At 37.5% G+C, this 20,468-nt stretch overlaps 1 protein-coding gene and 1 pseudogene across 1 annotated transcript; one reads left to right on the plus strand and one right to left on the minus strand.

Moving 5' to 3' along the window:
- Window positions 1-1,152: 1,152 nt before the first annotated feature.
- LOC120120701 lies at window positions 1,153-3,219 on the minus strand (annotated as a pseudogene).
- Window positions 3,220-3,695: 476 nt separating this feature from the next.
- Window positions 3,696-6,881, plus strand: LOC120120700 (ubiquitin-conjugating enzyme E2-17 kDa-like). Its single transcript, XM_039140255.1, has 5 exons — window positions 3,696-3,748; window positions 4,223-4,342; window positions 5,292-5,419; window positions 6,355-6,459; window positions 6,565-6,881. The coding sequence occupies exons 2-5, from the start codon at window positions 4,273-4,275 to the stop codon at window positions 6,706-6,708; spliced, it is 447 nt and encodes a 148-aa protein (XP_038996186.1). The 5' UTR covers window positions 3,696-3,748; window positions 4,223-4,272; the 3' UTR covers window positions 6,709-6,881.
- The last annotated feature ends 13,587 nt before the right edge of the window (window positions 6,882-20,468 follow it).

A 20,468-nucleotide genomic window follows, 5' to 3' on the forward strand; every position in this document is an offset into this window, starting at 1 on the left:
AAACTACAACTGAGAACTGTAATTAATTTCATAACAGCTAAAAACAGTAGCAGCTAGGGTTACATAAAACTAGCCTTGTTTGATGCTCGAGAAACAGTGAAGACACTCGAGTCTCTTTAGCATAATACAACAGTTCAGTTGGATAGCCTAGTCAGTGCCAAGGGATTTTAGTTGCTGACTAGGTGCAGATACCCCAAGACTCGACGGAGTAAGTCGATCAGGTGTATGTTTCTGATGCAGTTTCGGATCTCACCCCAAATACCCGAGGGTATTTCTAGGAAAGCTAGAGGAGTGTGTGAGATCTGAGATGCAGAACCCTCAGCCACACCATGATGCCTACTCGGTTGTTCATATTAGCATTTTGCATGTATTCATACTTATGTCACCAGGCAGCTTATTTAGTGAATGCATGTAGTACAATACAATTATTATTGTGAAACTGAGCTCGTAAGCTCGGCATATAGAATGTGTTTCCGTGCGCAAGTTCATAGGCGACCAATTAATGAGCGTTGTCATCACCATATATTCCAACATAGCCGAGGCTTCACGTCTTCGTTTGTATTAGAGGCCATATACTATTGTAGACCAATTTATATTCAGATGTAACTCTATTTTGTTTTAAACTGGGCATTTGTTATTGATTTGGATATTTTGGGGGTTCCATGTATTTCCAAAAATTTATTTCTATGTTTTATTTTATTTTACTATGGATGGATTTTTGTCAGATGTTTTACAATCAATTTTTAAAGAAAAATTTTGAGTTAGTCACTTCGGTGGTCCCGTGTGACATTTTAATTCATCGGCCTTTGAGTCGGACTAGATTAGGGTGTTATAATTTCACTTTATTATTCTCATTTAGTTTATAGTCAAACTTAATAAATAAGTACTTAAATAGAAACAAAACGTGATATTAGATATAATTTTTAAAAAAAATGAATGATCAAAACAGATACGAAAATCAATAGATACCAAATAGATAATTTCCCTTATAAATTATACTCCTAATAAGCATTACTATTTAAATAATTATTATTTTACTTTGAAAAAAAAAGACCTCAAAGGAACAAAAACACTAGGGTTGGCTTGACTGGTAGCAATTAGTGATAGATTCATAGCACAACTAACAAAGATAAGTGAAATTGATTGAGATCTTATTATTATTTGTGTCTATTCTTCGTCGTCTCCGACGTCTTCAATTCCAGCCCAAGTTGTGAATGCAAAGAGAAATTCCTTGAAACTCACCGCTCCATTTTATCCCAGTCCATCTCTTCTGCAACACAAATTCAATATCAATCACATAAACCATCCCTCTCTGCTAACTTATTTAATGAATCTTAGATGCACTGCAACTGCGATCTTCTCTTGTGTCTGTTTATTTTTCTAAAGTTCATTCCTCAATCTACGCTGACACAACCGACTCATTGCCTTCTAAACAATGTTATTTTCTGCATAACTTGTCAATGCAAAGTAAATTAAACACCGAGACGCACATGTTAGCATGTGAATTTGAGTTACTTGCTACATTATTTTCACACACATATATATATATATATGGGTTAGGATTTACTTACACCGTGAAAAACTAAAATTTACACTTTTTTAGGATCATTAGACTGAGAGAAATCAAAGGCGGAGATTAACTCTTGTTTTTTTTTTCAATTAATATCTTCTTATTTCTGCTATTAATCTCAGCCTTTAATTTCTCTCATGGTCCTAAAACGTATAAAATTAAAAAAGTTTTACACGGTGTAATTGAATCATGAATCCAGTTATACAATGTAAAAGTAAAAGTTTTATATTAATTTTTTATCGTTGAAATAGCGAAAATAGATGTTGTAGTTAACAGAAAGAGAGAGCTAACCAAATCTTTTGGTGGCTATTGGTCCACTGGAATGCTCCCCATATTCATTTATAGCTTGAACCATCTCATTCTTGCTAACATAGCCATCCTTGTTCTTGTCCAGCAACACAAATGCATCTACCAATCTTTGGAATGTCGCCTCCAAATTCGGCACTCCCATTCTCGATTTCTTACTTCATTGTCATGGAACACATTAACACGGGTGAATGCCATTGGTTCTGTTCTTAAAACATGGCAAAATTTACAGACATTTTAACCTGACACACAAACTAAATTCCATGCCATCACCAAGGCAATGGCATGTGGGATATATGATGAAACACACCTGACACCACCTCAAAGACAAAACAAACACAGTGAAAATCAAGGATACGGCTTCGGATTCGGTAGCATTGTCCTTGAGAAGATATACTAGGCAAAGAAGAACGATGAACTCGTTGAATTTGATCCCCATATCCTGGTTGATATCGCATGCCTTGAACAGATCATTTATCTCCTCCTCTGTGATACAAACTCCAAGCTTGTGCAAACATTTTTTCAGCTCTTCATGGTCTATTGCTCCATTCGAGTCCTCATCTGCAAAATTAATCAATGGAAGCAAACATGTTCCTCAATGTATTACGAACAACAATGAAAAAGGGTGTTTTAAGACCGAATTCGATGGCGTAAATAAACAATCGATTGCTAAAAATTTCATCATTCGAATCACTGCAACAGCCATGATATCACTCACTTACCAAACTGCTCAAAAATAGCTCTGCAGTTCCTTAAGCTGTCATCAATTTTAGGGAATTTTAAGATGACGCTGTTAAAGGATTTGATTGCAGTTCCTTTAGAAGCCCTGCGCTGCATAGCTTCAACCATCTTAGCTTCCAGTTTTGTCTCGGGTGATTCAAGCTTTCCAGATACACCTCCCATTTCCAGTGATCACTGAGGACAGGTTAGAGTTAGACTGCCCATACAAACATTAAAAAAAAAAACTAATCAATTGAACCAGTTCATTGCATCACACCAGGAATACAATTAAAAGATAAACGACGGGTATTTGCGGAACTATCAACATTCAACGGCTTCATCTACTCAAGGGCATCAATCAAATAAGAAAAGTTGACTTTTCGATCTCAAAGAACAAATACCAAATCCAAAAAAGAAAAGCAGAAGCATGAACATCAAATCAACAACAAAGCAGGGATTTTTTTAAGAGTACCTCCTAAACCCAGTAGAAGTAAAACAGCCAAAATAAAAGGAGAGGCTTGATGAGTCAAGCTAGCTTCCAACAGCAAACGAGAAGTAATGTAATTACGGGGCGAAAAGAGATGAAAAAGGAACGGTTTTTTTTTTTGTGTGTGTGTGTCTAGGTTGATGTTAGATTAAGGTATTTAGAGAGGAAACTAGAGGGGGAAGCAACCACGGAGAGAGGAGGAATATGTGATGAAATTGCAGGCGCCTTGGCTGGCAATGACACTTGCTGTTGAGGGTAATGGTAGGACACTAACCCAAACTATCTGCGCTGACTTTCAACATATAACAACAAACAAAAACCGACCCAAGTTTTTAACTTTATTCTATTTTATGGTTGAAATCTCATGCATTTCAATGGCAACCCATGTTTATATAAAGATAAACAACTGCTCTCATCTACTTACTCTTTGTCCTATTCTCAAAGTTTTACCTTTTGTGTATATAAATTCTGGGTTAAATCGAATTCATTTCACATTACAAAAGATAATAATATAAGAGGGCCGCGTGGCAGAGAATCACCGCCCCCAATGCCTCCTCTTTATATTCAGGGGAATGCCCAAATATTTTCCTTCCGCTACGTAATGTACGAGAAAAGTAACCTAATAATCAGATTCTTTCGTTCCCAATTCTCACCTCCAAGTCCAAGGTACCTCTTTCTATCTTCTGCTTTTTCTACTAACTTCTTTCGTTTTATCATCAATTTTCTTTCTTTTTTTGCATCTGTTTTGGGTTTCTATTATTCGCTTCCCTTTTTAATTTAATCTCTGTAATTTTTATTGTTGTTGTTGTTATCTGTTCGTTCGATTAAGTTATGTGCCCTCTGCTTGTTCGCTCGCCTAGAAAATCTGGAAGAGAAACCACCATTAATTTCTTTCAATGCACCGCTCAATAGAAAATCTGGAACATAAACCACCATTAATTTCTTTCAATGCAATCTCAACGTAATTACACTTGCATTAACTGCCTTTTCTGGGAATCCAAAAGGTTTTTGCCTCTGTGTTTATATATTTATACATTTATTACTGATAATTTTGTAACAGTTGTTGTTGACCCGGTTGACTGTTATTTAGGTATATTATTATTATATATTCTCAGTTACATTCAATTTGATGTTACTGCAGTTTATCCTTCTATTGTCTGCTTAAGACTTGAGAGAGGGCTTCTTAATAATGGCTTCAAAGCGAATCAACAAGGAGTTGAAGGATCTGCAGAAGGACCCTCCCGTTTCATGCAGTGCTGGTTTGTTTCCTTGTTTTAGCTACTCCGTTAATTTGTTTTCTTCCAATAAATGATGGAATTTGTTGAATCAAATGAAACCCGGTGATTCATGTCCCTACTACTTAATATACATACATTCATACATATGTATGCGGTTTACAAATACTTGGTTGCTTAATTGAAGATAGCTGATATCGGTGCATGTCTAGGGTGCAAGTAATAGTACCACAATTTGTTAGTTGTAATCTGTTTCAAGAAGGGAGATACTGGTTAGTGGTTATTGTGTTCAGTGGAGGATCCACTAAGGCACTAGGGTGGGTTAGAGTCCATCCTGAAATTCGATTTTTCTTCATATAATTACCTATTTTACTGATTGTGTCACTTGATGAGCCTCTCCGTGTGGAAAATAAGACCTTCCATCAAATAAGCCCATCTCTCATCTATTGTTAGTTTCTCTTCTTGTTCCTCATCAAGATTCTCCTCGTCTTCATGAGTGAACGTACTGTCTCACTCGAACATGCCTTGAGCTTCACCCTTGAGCCTCTCCACCTCGAGATCCAGCTCCCCTTGGTGTGCTTCCGTCGCCTCAAGCATTTATTGCGAACTCATCATGACATCCCTATGCTTGGACACCGGAGTCCGGCCTTGATAAATTGGAGTCCATGGAGGATAGGTTCAAGGACGAGACACACCGAGTTCTCGACGAGTTAGAGATGGTCCATCTTGAAATTTTATTTGTCCCCACCCCATACAAAAATTTTATGTTGTTAATACACACACGCACTTGTGTGATGCGTCCACGCCAAAAACATATTTCTGGATCTGTCACTGATTGTGTCTAGATTCATACAGGGTTTTTGATTAATATAATACTGAAACCTTAATAATGGCCACATGCGGTCAGGTTTTGGCTTTTCATTGTAATTAATTAAACATTTTCTTTAAAATAATGGTGTGTGTATATGTGCAGGCCCTGTTGCTGATGATATATTCCACTGGCAAGCAACGATAATGGGCCCAGCAGACAGTCCCTTTGCTGGAGGAGTGTTTCTTGTTGCAATTCACTTCCCCCCAGACTATCCTTTCAAGCCGCCCAAGGTTAAACTCCTCTTTTTGGTGATATCTGTTTTATTATTATTTTTAATTGAAAATTTTGTTTCATTTTGGTTTGATGACTGATTGTGGGGCTAAAGCTAGATTTTGTTTTCTAACATTGTTTCCCTTTAAGAGTTTTAAGCTTTGTTTAACGTTGCCGGTGGCATAACTTTTAAGATCAAAAGTTGTTTATTACAGCAAATGCAATTCTAAATAGGTAACACATTTTGGTTTCTGATTGTAAGATCATGGTTTGATAAACCAAACTGATGAACTAAAGGTACTTTTGTGGCTTTTTGATGAAATGGTTTTATTATCCTCCTATATTTGAACTTTTATTATCTTACTTCTCTCCCATTTCAATCCTTTACAAAACTATTTTGTAGCAATGCCAATTACTTGTAAGTTTTCATAATCGCATTTTTCACCATTCTGTTTAAACGTACTTTTTCCAACCCAACCTTTTTGCAACAGCTATTCTGAACTAGCCCCAAGGGTGTTTTTGACATGTATTAGCATGTGAATTTACTGAAAAGATGAGAGAATTTACTGGAAGGTAGAGTTTTTTTCTCTTCTATTCCTTTGTTATTCGAATGAACAAATAAAACAGGCCTATTAAAATAGGCTGAGTTACAACATTGAGTCTTACTAGGATTTACAACACGAGTCCTGCTAGGTGTTTACTTTCATATCTAAACAGATAAGTATCTTACCTTCTACTTGGATAAATTTAAAATACAAGTTTAATTCAAAGTAAAATACTAAATACAAAGTACACAGCTATATCCTACATAGCGAGCTTTTGTACGAGTTGCTTAAATCCTTTGCTGTCATTTTATATGCTATATTTTATTTCTTGGACTTGATTTGATTTATTACCTATTGACTCGAAAAAGTAGGTGATTCTTGTGGATTCTGTGTTGTTTTCATGATTGTAGGTTTCTTTCCAGACAAAGGTTTTCCATCCTAATATCAACAGCAACGGAAGCATCTGTCTTGACATTCTCAAGGAGCAATGGAGTCCTGCCCTCACCATATCCAAGGTGCGACACTCTAATATATCATTGTAACCAGACACCATCTTATTCCTATTTTATAAGGATTGTTGTGGTGTGGAATGTTATTTTAAAGTGGTGTAAGTTGTGCAGGTGCTTTTGTCTATATGCTCACTGCTTACAGATCCAAATCCGGAGGATCCTCTGGTGCCCGAGATTGCTCACATGTTCAAGACTGATAGAGCCAAATATGAGACCACTGCCCACTCTTGGACCCAGAAATATGCTATGAATTGAGGATGGCATGACCTTGGCTGGATATTACAACACCTTCTATTAGTTTTTGGTTTTTGTGGATTTTAAAGTTTTTTTAAATTTTAGTTTAGATAAGCTTTATAAATATACAGATGAATCAATGTTGAATGCTGAATTGAGTTGAAATTAACGAGTAAGAGTGGGTTGTGCTGGGCTCTGTGGGTGGATTCACAAGTTTAAAAGTCCAGGGCTGGGAACTTGTAGTGCACAATGCCCAGATGTTTGGTGGCATTTGGTAAAACTCAAAGCAAAATATATATTTATGTAGAATAAGAGTAAAAATCAGTTAAGTTTTGAATCCTTGAATTGATAAATGGATTCAATTATGTTTAGGGTTTATGAAGCTGCTTCTAAAAGATTAAAAGTTCAATTGGCTTTAAGAAATAAAAAGTTTCTAATTATTTCCATTAAAGATTTTAGAGGACGGTGTTGGATTTTTAGTAGATTTGAAAATTTAAGATTTTATTTGAATATAATTTGATTTGACATGTGATTTTCTAATTGAAGTTTTAATGTTATAATTTATTTTGACTTATCTGAATTTTCCAAATTAAATTCGATTTGAATTATGAAGCTATAATATAACACGACTTGATTTAAAATAATTATTTTATTTTATTAAAAAAATAAAGATAGTAAAAATATAAAGATATTATTTTAATTATCTTTATTATTATTATTATTATTTTGTAAAAGTTACATTTAACATCGGTAGGCAGCTCCATTATACGAAAGTTCAATTTTTTTATAGAAACAATTAATTTTATTTAAATTAGAAAATATCTCAAATTATAATAAAAATTTACAACCACAATCTTAAATTAAGCACATAATTAGGGAAAAAAATTATAATCATTGAAACAAAACTAGTAACTTTTACAATAACCATACAAGGAAAGATTAAATCTAACCAATAAACTTGAACAAAGATAGATACAAACATATTTGATTGCATCGGTAAACGAACAACAAAAGAGGATCAAGCTAATGAAAAACCAGCGATAAACCGCAAATTAGACTTGAGCGATGTGAAAAGTTATCAATGAATTTCAAATCGAGTATCCAAATCGAATCCGAGGGTCCAAAGCAGGGAAGATCACAAGATATTAGATAAACAACATCTTGATCAGTCGTTGCGATGTTAAATCAACCCTTAGCAAAGGATAAATAAAAAAAGACCAAAGAACTTAAAAATATGCCAAAGAACATAAGAAAATGTGTCATGAAGGCAGATGAAAACGTGCAATACAAGGATAATTATTGAAAAAAAAATTAAGATACAATATAGAAAAGAAAAATAAAATAAAGAATATTGGCGTTCGGCTAACAACATTAAAGTTGGTGCCATGACCGATCAATAAAAAAGAAAAAGAAAAGAAATGAGCGGCACACAAATGAAAGAAAACTAAGTTTTTAGGGTTTTATGAAGTTTCAATATCTATAAATGAAAATTCAATCTAAACTTATAGAAACATCAATTATATGATAAAAATATGTTTAATATTTGCCACTCATTTGATCGAGATGTATTCATCTAAGATTTATATTATTAAATTGTTTAGTATCTTCAACAGATCTAATAAGCGTTTGTAGAACTTTTTTAATAAAAACGTACTTTTGAAGTTGATAATAACTTTTTTTATTCAGGCTTGATAATTTTATTGATTTGTGATGTTTTATTGGTTTGTTGATAACAAAATAATATTTTTTTGGTATGAAACGGAAAGGCATCAGGCTAATGTCCTGACCCAAGACCATCACTACGACTCGAGCAACTTTCTTCCTTGTAGACATTTGGTACACAATCTAGTGGTTCGTGAAAATAGCACGTCCCTATCCCTACAGGTGATGCAACAACTTAGCCAACCCATCAGCAACAACATTGCACTTTTGTGGTACCTGTGTAAACCTCACCTGCCAATCTCTTCTCAAAATCGCCCTTACATGTGGAAAAAACGACGATTTGTTCCCCTTGTACTAGAATATTGATATGATAATTGATTTTAATAAAAGAATATAATATAGATAAGTATCTTTAAATATTTTCAATTTATAATAAAAAATAAAATTTTAGAAATAATCAGAACTATTATATTTATATATATATTATTATATAATTTATATTATTTTTATATTAACATTGATAAAAAATTTACATATGTACTTAATTAAAAAAGCATAAACTAATTGACAATTTAAAAATTAAAGGGTAAGAAATAATTAAATTTTATGAATTAAAGAAAAAGTTCGTTTTGATTTTTTCTATTATCATCTCTTAATGATAACTTCCATTAACAAAATAAATCAATCAAATGTTTAGCGAAAGAAGTTGATTAATTTATTTTTCACTCATAAAAAGTTCATATAAAGACCTTTTAGATCTTTAAACCTTATTGGGTGGTTGAATTGGATCCTCCTCATTTATTCCAAGAAATAGGCATAGATGGGGTAGTGAGGGATGTAAGTGTTGTTCAGGGTAGATATTTAAAATTCAAAATGTTTTTATTAGTTATTTATTTTATTAGCGAAGGATATATTAGAGTATGTCCAAAGACCAATCATATAATGATTGTAATAATACTTTCATTTACCAATTTTATTGAATAAAGACATTGTCGCTATTATTTTCAGTTATATATATATGTGTTTAACATAATATGGAAGATAATAAAGGCCATATAATGATATAATTGTTATTATTAAAAGATCCCTAGTCAAGTATTATTATGGCCATGAACAATAATAATATGCTTAAGACTAACATGTTATTGATTGATGACAATGAGTTGTCATTGACATAGAGATGTCAGAATTGATACATGATTACATTATTAGAGAACAATGTATTGGATTGACACACCATGAGCATATGTCTTGGATTATTATGTGACAGTCATAACTTGCTAATTGTGATAACTATATGTATGATACTCAGACTTGAGATCAATACTATCCCAACATATATTGTTGTATGTTTTGATGCAATTAAACAAGCTCCGTAACTGGTTGCTCTATAAAGACTGTTATTGAATATATCTCAATATATGTAGTGGGTGTGTATGATTAAGATATGATTTGTCCTTCCTACATAATAGTAAATATATATCATAGGCCACTTGATTGAGTGAGACTAGAAACGCATGGCCATGCTCGAATAAGTTGATATGAGATATCACAAACTATTCATTAATTAAAGTCTACTCTAGATATCAAGAAACAGTAGATGGGCTATACAAGTGTGACTATTCCAAGACTTGTGCCTATTCTAGATATAAAGGACATAAGGATGTAATACATAAAAGAGTTAATCACCGAGATGATATGTCGAATCATATTTTCTTGTAAGTCAGGTGACAATGATATATTGCTAGATGTCACTCATTATTTGTAATATTAGAATTGTTCTAATAATTACTGCTAACGTTATAAGAACCTACATGGTATCGGTACCCCTTGCCCAGAACAAGCCATTTCACCTGTAAAATCATCAACATTCCAGCAAAAATTCCATACTAAAGCCCCTTTCCTACCACCAAACTCAACAACAACCATTTTAACTATCCTTTAACTTCTTAACACCTTATAAACTTGAACATCACATTCCAATTTATGAAACTAAGAAATTTACTAAATTTTCCATGTAATCCAAACTCATTTCTAACACTTATAACTTCTTATTCATAACTATGACAAGTCAAATTCAGCTTCTAATTTCATTTATATACTCTTATTCAAAATTTCACTTATCCACTTCTTGTCTTTAATCCTCCATAACTTACAACTCTTTGAGTTTCTATGTCCCTTTTTATCTCCATTATCTTTCTTACAGCTTCATTAACCAAAACAATGCTTGAACCTTAAGGGTTAACCAAAAGAAATCAAACTTACCTTAGCTATGAAGCTTCACCGTTGGAGAAGAAGAAAGTTGGAGAAGAGAAGTCTGGACACTTTGTTTTTCCCAAACATATGCTCCACATGGGTTAATAAATATCCACAACTAATATTAAATTATTTCACTTGCTCAATGACCCATTTACCCTTATAATTCCTCATTCCTTGTTAAACCATCCTATATAAAATATTTCAATTAAGTAGTTGAACTTTCAATTTATCTAATTTGGTTACTGAATTTTAAAATCTCACAATTTGGTCACTAACCCGATATTGAGGATGTTACAAATCTCCCCCTTAAGAAAATTCATCCCCGAATTTTCATTTCACGAACATATGAGGGTATTGATGTCGTATATCCTCTTTACGTTCCCATGTGACTTTCTCTACATTGTGATTTCTCCATAGCACTTTGACCAATATAACCGCTTTATTCCTCAACTATTTGACTTCATAAGACAGTATTTGCACTGGTTCTTCTTTATAGGTCAAATCAGGTTGGACTTCTATTTGCTCTTGTGTAACGATATGGGAGGGATCGGACCTGTAATTCCGTAACATGGACACATGGAAGACGTTATGAATTTTCTCAATTTCAGGTGGCAAATCTAACTGATATGCTACTGGTCTTATCCGTTTAACGATCTCATATGGCCCAATGAATCTAGGACTCAAGTTTCTCTTCTGACCAAACCGTAATACCTTTTTATAGGGAGATACCTTCAAAAAAAACTTTATCTCCAATTCCAAATTTAATTTCTTTTCTTTTCAGGTCAGAATAGGACTTTTTCCGATCAAATGCCACCTTGAGATTATGCTGAATTTCCTGAAAGTTTTCTTCTACATCTTGAATTAAATCCGGACCAAGAATGATTCGATCTTTGAGCTCATACCAGTTTAATGGCGTACGACATTTCCTTCCATATAACACCTCATAGGGTGCCATCTTAATACTGGACTGATAACTATTATTGTAAGCGAACTCTGCCAGTGGTAAGTACTTTTCCCACGACCCATTGAATTCAATTATACATGCTCTCAACATATTTTCCAAGATTTGGATGGTCCGTTCTGATTTTCTGTCAGTCTGAGGATTAAAAGATGTACTAAAATTTAAGTGAGTTCCCAATGCTCCATGCAGAGATTTCTAGAATCTCGAAGTGAATTGAGGGTTTCGATCAGAAACTATGGAAACAGACACTCCATTCAATCTAATAATTTCTCTAATATACAGATCCACATACTTTTCCATAGAGAAATCAGTTCTGACAGGGAGGAAATGTGATGACTTGGTCAAACGATCAACAATTACCCAAATTGCATCTCTTTTGCTCGGAGTCATAGGTAACCCCAAAACAAAATTCATCTTTACATTTTTCCACTTTCCATTGAGGAATGGAAAGTGGTTGCGATAATCCTGACGGAACTTGATGCTCGGTTTTGACTTGTTGACATGTTAAACATTTAGACACAAATTCAGTAATACTTCTTTTCATCCCTGGCCAGCAAAACCGATTCTTCAAATCCATGTACATTTTGGTTCCACCCAGGTGCATCGTCAATGGACTACAATGAGCCTCTTTCAATATATCTTTCTTCAATTACTCATCTTCTGGTATCACAATTCTTCCTTTATAATACAAATTTCCATCTGACTTAACCTCAAACTTCTTATTCTCTCTATTCTTTACTTGCTCTACTCTTTTCAAACACAATTCATCTTTACTTTGTAATTCTCTAATTTGATCCAACCATGCCGGTTTAAGCTTTAACTCTGCACATTGACCACCATCTTCATTTAAGGATAACCTTGCATCCATAGCTCGTAAAGCTACAGACGTTTTTTTACTCAAAGTATATGCTACCATGTTAGCTTTTCCTGGATAAAAGTCAATTATGACATCATAATCTTTTAAGTACTCCACCCATCTTCTTTGTCTCAAATTAAGCTCTTTTTAAGTCATCAGATACTTTAAGCTCTTATGATCAGTATACAAGTAACAACGTTCTCCATACAGGCAGTGACGCCAAATATTAAGAGCGAACACTACTGCAACCATTTCCAATTCATGAGTAGGGTAATTCTTTTCATGTGGTTTCAACTGTCTTGATGCGTACGCTACCACCTTCCTTTCTTGCATTAATATACATCCCAACCCGTTATGGGGCGCGTCATTGTATACTACAAAATTCTTGCTATATTCAGGTTGAACCAATACAGGAGCTTCTGTCAAAATTCTCTTTAAAACTTCAAAACTTTCTTGACACTTCGAAGTCCAGACAAATGTTATGTTCTTTCTCATCAGTTTTGTTAAAGCACTATCATCAAAAAATTCTTAACGAATCTTCGATAATAACCAGCAAGTTTAAGGAAACTCTGAACTTCAGACACATTCTTTGGAACTTCTCAGTCCATTATAGCCTTTATCTTGTGAGGGTCTACCCTAATCCCATCTAAAGAGATCACATTCTCCAAGAAAATTACTTCATTTAGCCAAAACTCACATTTGGACAGCTTGGCATAAAGCTTCTTATCTCTTAAAATTTTGCAAAACTGTCCTCAGATGTGTGCTATTCTCTTCATTAGATTTCGAGTACATCAGTATGTCATTAATAAAGACAACTACAAACTAGTCCAAATAGGGTTGAAAAATCATGTTCGTGAGGTCTATAAAAGCAGTAGGTGCATTTGTTACTCCTAATGGCATCACGATGAACTCAAAATGTCCATATCTCGTTCTAAAGGATGTCTTCGGAATATCTTTCTCTTGAATCTTCAATTGATGATAACCAAAAAGTAAGTTGATCTTTGAGAATTCCAAAGCTCCTTTTAATAGATCGAACAAGTCATCAATTCGGGGGAGGGGATACTTGTTCTTGATAGTCACCTTATTGAGCTGTCGATAATCAATGTAGAGACGCATTGAACCATCCTTTTTCTTAACAAATAACACTGCAGATCCCCAAGGTGATACACTTGGTCGAATAAATCTCTTCTCTAGTAACTCTTGCAATTGATTCTTCAACTCTTGCAATTCCTTCGGAGCCGTACAATAAGGTGTCATTGCAATCGGAGTGGTTCCTGACATTACTTCAATTTGAAATTCTACCTCTCTATCTGGAGGTAATCCTGACATCTCCGCCGGGAAAACATCAGGAAATTCTCGGACTATTGGAATCTCATCTAAACCTTTTCCTTTAGCTTTTGCATCTACCACATTTGCAAGAAAACCCTGAAATCCCTAAATCAACAATTTCTTTGTTTACATCACCGATATTATATTTACTAAAGGATTAACTCTTTTACCACTCACATTCACTTTTGTTCCTTCTAGACTTCTCAGAGTTACATTTTTCAATCTACAATAAATATTTCCATAATAACGGAACAACCAATCCATCCCCATACTCACTTCAAACTCATCAAAGGGTAGTTTCATCAGATTAGCAGGGAATTCCATTCCCTTAATCCTTATGGGAAACCCCTTACAAACCTTATTTACCCGAGCACTATTCCCTAAAGTATTTATTACTATCACCTCATTACTCGTAGCTTCTAATGGAATTCTCAATTCTCTTACTAATTTACTACTAATATAAAAATAATTGGAACCTATATCAATCAATACCAATATCAATTTATCAAACAGCTGGAAAGTACCTGTTACAATCTCGGGATCATCACAGTCTTTACTTGTCTTTAGATTATATACCCGTGTGGTTGAGCGAATTTCAGGTTGTGCAGAGGATTCAGACTGGTTCCTTCTCTACCTCTTCCTCGCCCTCTTTACGAGCCATAAATAATCCTCTCAGATGGTGAAGACTCACCAGCCATCAACAGACAATCCCGGATAAAATGTCAGGCATCTCCGCATCGAAAACAAGCTCCAGAAGCCATACGAAAAGTCCCAAAATGATTTTTCCCACAATGCTGACACTGCCTTGCTTGACCATGATTGGATTTCCCAGCACTAGATCCCACTGACTGCGTCTGTCGAGCTCTCATATAACTTGCTCCTCTAGCAGAAGATGCAACAGATTCAGATCTAGCTTGGGGTCAGAATCCTGAATCTTTTCCTCTTTTTGATGGTGCTGGCTTGAAGAAACACCAGTCCTCTTTGATGTCTGAACTCTTGAGTCACCGAATCTCTCATTCTGAGCTCTTTCAAGAGATTTTTCATGAATGATCACCTCCTGGAATGATGAAAAATTCAATATTATTAACATCTCCTTCAGTCTAGGACGTAAACCATCCACAAACCAATCACAAACATCTTTCGCTCTATTAATTTCTTGGGTTGATGGAGCAGGAGGTTGGAGACGCGTCAGAATGGCGTCCAACGACCTGAAAAAGGTATCCTGATATTGTACAGGCACTCCCTGAGATGTCTGTCCTTCACCTTGCCTGGCCAGGGCAGGTGAATTACTACTTTCTGAAAGCCTATCCTCTCCCGCTTCACTTCAGGAGCTACTATGTTCGGACATCTAATAAGAGTACACATATCATTCTATTAGCAAGACATCATACTCATTACTATATCAGATGTGAAATTCTCACTGTATGTTGGCATGTATTTAATTAAATACACTATAAACATCAGGTTTATGCATAGAATCGGCTAAACTATAGGTCTGATACCATTAAATGTAACACCCCTAACCCGTACCCGACCCGGATATGAGTCTGTGATGTCACATTACCTTTTTAAACATATACTTGTACAAAATATAGGAAATTTAAAACTTATATTATAAAAATCCCATAATTTACATTGGTTTAACACAAAAACTCACAAACATAATCAGAGCATACATAACTTAAATCGTTGATTACATGCCAACATTGATTTACATAACAAAATAACCTATGTTTAAGTTGCTTCTGATATGATATTTATAGGAGTGATGTTGTCCTAGCTGATTATCCTTGGTCGTCTACTTCTCGGATCCTACGTGTGAAACACTTACACGCTAAGTCATCGACTTAGTGAGGCATAATAATAATAACTATAAAATATAATAATAATGCTATAATGAAATAAAGTATAATGAAATCATATACTTAATAAATGCAATTTACATACCATATTTATTACACATTAGCCCATATGATTATCAATCAAGGAACCATATTAATAAGTTCACTAGCCCATGATACCATACTGAGAACCTAAGGTATATAAGTACAGTGAGGTTTTGTACTGTGTGTCACCATAGCTCGTATAAATGTACCAAAGTGCCACATATAATTACACCGAAGTGCCACATAGAAATGCACCGAAGTTCCATATAAAATGTCCAAAAGGACCACATAGAAATTCCTTAAGAATCATATACATATTCTAAGGACCAAGTATGTATCTCAAAAGACCTCATACATGTTCCAAAGGATACATATATGTCCCAAAGGCCCGCGTAGACCCTCGAATCTTGGCATGCCAACTATACCTATAGCTCTCATTTACAAAACATGGGCTTTTACATTTCACGTAGTTTATATCTCGTAGACAATAAATTCTTACCTTTAACACATGGCTCATGTAAACTTTTCATACATGTTCACTCATAATCATTGTCACATAATTGTCACGGACTAAACTTTTGGGTCCATGGACATTGGCACAAACGAGGTTCTACATGCGCAAACTTGGGCTTGTTGGGCAAGACGAGTTGGCCCGGTTCTTGGAGAATGCTTACGAGTCCCTGAAGGATCATTACCGAGGCGTCCGAAAGAAGCGACGAGGGTGTTACATGTTCGATGGGGGAAATTTTGTCAAGGCTCGTGGATTCGAACCGAGACGTGTGTGCACCGAATTCTGTAGGAGAATAATACAGAGTGTTGGGCTTGCCCAGAACCATTAAACCTGGCCCGTTTCTTGGAGGATTCTAGAAGGATAATGTTTTTAGAGATAATGCCCACTTGCATGACAACTTGCAATGCCACTTGTTTGTAGGTGGGATTCGATCTAAGCCGTCGATGTACTTTGATCTAGACCGTTGAATCATGAGGGCCTCAACTATAAATAGAGAGCTCCTCCCCTCATTGTAAACAAACACAAATTCTCCATTCTCTTGAGAGAGTAATAAAAGCTCTTAGGCATTTGCTCTTAATTCTCTTTTTGTTCTTTTGTTTCTAGCTTGCTAACTTTCTAGCCTTGTCGGCTTGTTCTCTTTGTGCTAAAGCCTTTGTGGCTTGTGTTGCCGATCGTGAGGGCTAAGTTAGCCTCGAGAATGTTCCTTTCTGAGTTCTTTCAAGTGCCAACGTGTTTCAAGTCTTGGTGACTTAGAAAGTCCCCACTATGCTCGTGCTTCGGAGTTCTGCTTCAACCCAGGTGGCTTGGATTAGCCACAACCGAGTTTTGCTTCCGTATTACTGCCGAACCCTATCGGGTGTATTCGTCGCTTAATGAGCCAGAGCCTCATAAGGACGTGGTTAAGGCTGACTTAGGCATCATTTTGACCGAGGAATCACCTAAGTGCCGTACGGACCGACTAGCTGAAGTCTAGCCCCGTGAAAAGTGGTATCAGAACGTAGCTGTACCAAAGATGGAAGTGAGTCAAAGCAAGTTGGAGTGTAGATGTTTTGGATTCAACAGTGATCCAAACTTGTCTTATGACAAGAAGCATTGTAGCGAGTTGAAGGAAGCCGTTGTGGATTCAACGAGTATTCCGGACAGGTTGTGGAAAGGAAACGAGATGGCACAACAAAGAGGAGCTGTTCCCATAAAATATGGCAGAGCCATGGTGTTGGGATCGAGCTAGAGAAACAAAGCGTGGGAGTTATCCTAGGATCGTTGGAGTCAAGGATCGTGAACCTTGAGAGCTTCGCGGAGGAAGCCAAGGAGGTCCAAGGAGTTGTAGAGTCTCGTCTTGAACAGCTAGAGTCCATGAGGGATGGGTTCAAGGACATGACACAACGGATTCTCAACGATTGGACGTTGATAGAGATGAGCAATGTACTCAAGGTTGAGGTGATGGCCTTGAGGGAAGAAGTGGAGAGGCTCAAGAGTGAGCTACTCATGTGCAAAACAGCAATGAGTGATGGTGGTGCGTGCAAGACCTTCATCGAAGGACTTAGACCAGGGGCGATGCTTGCCAGTGAGCAAAGTGATGCCCAGAGTTGTTCGAGAGTCGGAGCTGTAGCCGAGTCAAGGTGTGTGCTTGCAGGAGTCAAGCCGACCAAAGATGAGTCATCCAGACCCATGCCCGAGGAGAGCGGCGAAAATGGGGGAGGCCATGGCAAGGGAGAGTGGATAGATGGCAACGAATGCTCTTCGAGTAGCTAAGGAGTGGCATCGACTGATCGTGGTCAGATAAAGCCATCGGGGAATCATGGCAAGGGCAAGTCTGCGTCAAAGAATAAGGTACGTAGCAAGCCACTTAAATGTTATTTCTGTGATGGTCCTCACTTGATAAGAGGATGTCCCGAGAAGAATCGTCTTGCTGCCATTGTCAAAGGAGAAGACGATTCAGAAGGGGAAATAGCCAAAGATGGTGCGACTGCGGGAGTTCAAGCGGTCAAGCCAAGAGCGAGGCTCGGCGCGAATGCTGGTGGTGCAGGAAAGCCGAGGGTAAATAAACGAGACCCACTGAAGTGCTTCCTATGTCGAGGAGCACATACGGCCAAGAGTTGCCCAAACAAAGCAAAGCTCGGTGCCAATGCGAGTGGCGAAGCAACTAAGCCGAGGGTAAAGAAGCGAGAGCCATTGAAGTATTTCTAATGCGGTGGACAACACAAGGTGCGAGATTGCACCACTGAAGTAAAGCTCGGTGCGAAAGCCAAGGGCCAAGCTAGAGAGCCGAGGGTAAATAAGCGAGAGCAACTGTTGTGTTTCCGGTGCAAAGGTCCACACATAGTGCGGGAATGGCCAAACCGAGCCAAGCAGTCAAAGGGAGAGGACGAGGCCGAGAGTAGTGAGCCTGATAGGCTTGGTTCAATGATCTTTACAACTGCCAAGGTTAGTCAAAACCAGAAGCAGAACGGTTTACCTAAACCCAACGTTGCCAAGGAGCTTGCCAAGGATGCCGAGGATGTAGCCGTTGTTGTGGAAGCTGGTGGTGGCAAAGGACCAAGAGAGTCCGAGACGTTACAAGAGCAATCGAGCTCAGTGCATGCCGAGAGTGAGGCATGGTCTAAGTTGATGAATCTTAGACATGATGGGATGTTGAAGGAGTATGCGAGACAGTTCGAGGAACTCATGCTCAAAGTCCCAGAAGTGACTGAAGAAGATGCATTCTTCACCTTCACAGATGGATTGAAGCCATGGGAAAAAGGTGCAGATGGAGAGAAGGGGAATCAAGGAGTTGTCTAAAGCCTTGATAGCCGCCGAGTCCATCATAGAACTTGGAGTCAAGAAGACGTCCAAACCGAGGTTGAAAGCCATGGGTAGTGGCCAAAATATCCGAGACGAAGGTCAGTCCAACGGCGAGGAGCAAGGCTCTTCAAGTAGTGCTTGTTCGAGTGGAGTTTGTTCGAATGATGAACATTTGAGCACTGATCGTTCAAGTGGTGAACACAAGTCTAGAGGCGACATGTGTGAGGTTGGCACAAGTAAAGCTGACAAGTACCTTAAGCCAAAGGCAAGAGAGGTGCAAACAAAGGGTCACCAAAGTAAGGGGCCACAAGAGTTACAAGGTTGCCAGGATAAAGTCGAGAGGTCAGAGAAAATGGACAAGCCCAGGATCGATTTACCCAAGGACAAGGGTAAAGGCAAGGTCAAAGAGGCTGCGAGACTTGGCTCAATTATTTTGAGTTCTGCCAAGGCAAGTGGTGGCCGTAAGCAGAATGGGTTGATGTGTGTGAACATCAACGTTTCCGAACCATCGGGAGTTGCCTTAGTAGACACGGGGGCAACTGATCCATTCATGTTGAGGAAGGATGCCGACAATCTTGGTTTGAAAGTTGAACCATCAAAGGGGGCGATCAAGACTTTCAATTCCAAAGAGATTCCGACGGAGCGAAATATTGTTCTAGGGACTACCATCGAAGACACAACCGAGAAGGGGTTAATAGAGTCCAAGCTTTCCAAAGACATGATGGGCGAGAGCTTTCCACCCATGTAAAGGGGTGGAAGTCGCACCGGACTTCAAGGGAGGAAGTGCCGATGCGAGTAGAAGCACCAAACTTCAGGGTAGAAGTGTTGGTGTGTGGAGTGTCAGACTTCGTGGAGCAAGAAGGGCTGACACATAGAGTAAATGTGCTAAGGGAGGGACATCTCAAACACGTTCCAAGTGTTGAGTTCAATTCACCATCGCTGATGAGTGTGAGTCAAGGACCTAACCATCTTGTTGCGGAAGATTGGAGGGGACATCTGAGACTTTCAGAGTTCTTAGGGACAAGCGAGTGTTGCCGATGAATCTGAGTTGTCGTGTTGTATGTTGTCGAAGCATCCAAGTCTTTACCGTTGGATCTGAAGTATCCTTGTTTGGGTGAATGCAAACGGGTAGGATGGATTTCCTACGCTCGAGATGTATGCCACGGTGTGTTAGATCGAGAGAAGACATGGCGGTGTCGACCAAGGCAAAGAAGCCAAGGTGTTTTGTTGAAGCGTCCAAGGTGATCAAGACCAAGTGTTCTCGCCTAGCGACGAGGGCGTCGCTAGATCTAGTGGGGGAGAATGTCACGGACTAAACTTTTGGGTCCATGGACATTGGCGCAAACGAGGTTCTACATGCACAAACTTGGGCTTGTTGGGCAAGACGAGTTGGCCTGGTTCTTGGAGAATGCTTACGAGTCCATGAAGGATCATTACTGAGGTGTCCGAAAGAAGCGACGAGGGTGTTACATGTTCGATGGGGGCAATTTTGTCAAGGCTCGTGGATTCGAACCGAGACGTGTGTGCACCAAATTC

Source organism: Hibiscus syriacus, unplaced genomic scaffold (assembly GCF_006381635.1).
Source record: "Hibiscus syriacus cultivar Baekdansim isolate YM2019G1 unplaced genomic scaffold, ASM638163v2 tig00110346_pilon, whole genome shotgun sequence".
In the NCBI taxonomy this organism is placed as follows: Eukaryota; Viridiplantae; Streptophyta; class Magnoliopsida; order Malvales; family Malvaceae; genus Hibiscus; species Hibiscus syriacus.

Coding starts and splice junctions, on each gene's coding strand:
- LOC120120700 (XM_039140255.1), top strand. CDS start 4,273: ATGGCTTCAAAGCGAATCAACAAGGAGTTGAAGGATCTGCAGAAGGAC. Junction 5,420..6,354: donor ATCCTTTCAAGCCGCCCAAG/GTTAAACTCCTC, acceptor TCATGATTGTAG/GTTTCTTTCCAGACAAAGGT. Junction 6,460..6,564: donor CTGCCCTCACCATATCCAAG/GTGCGACACTCT, acceptor TAAGTTGTGCAG/GTGCTTTTGTCTATATGCTC.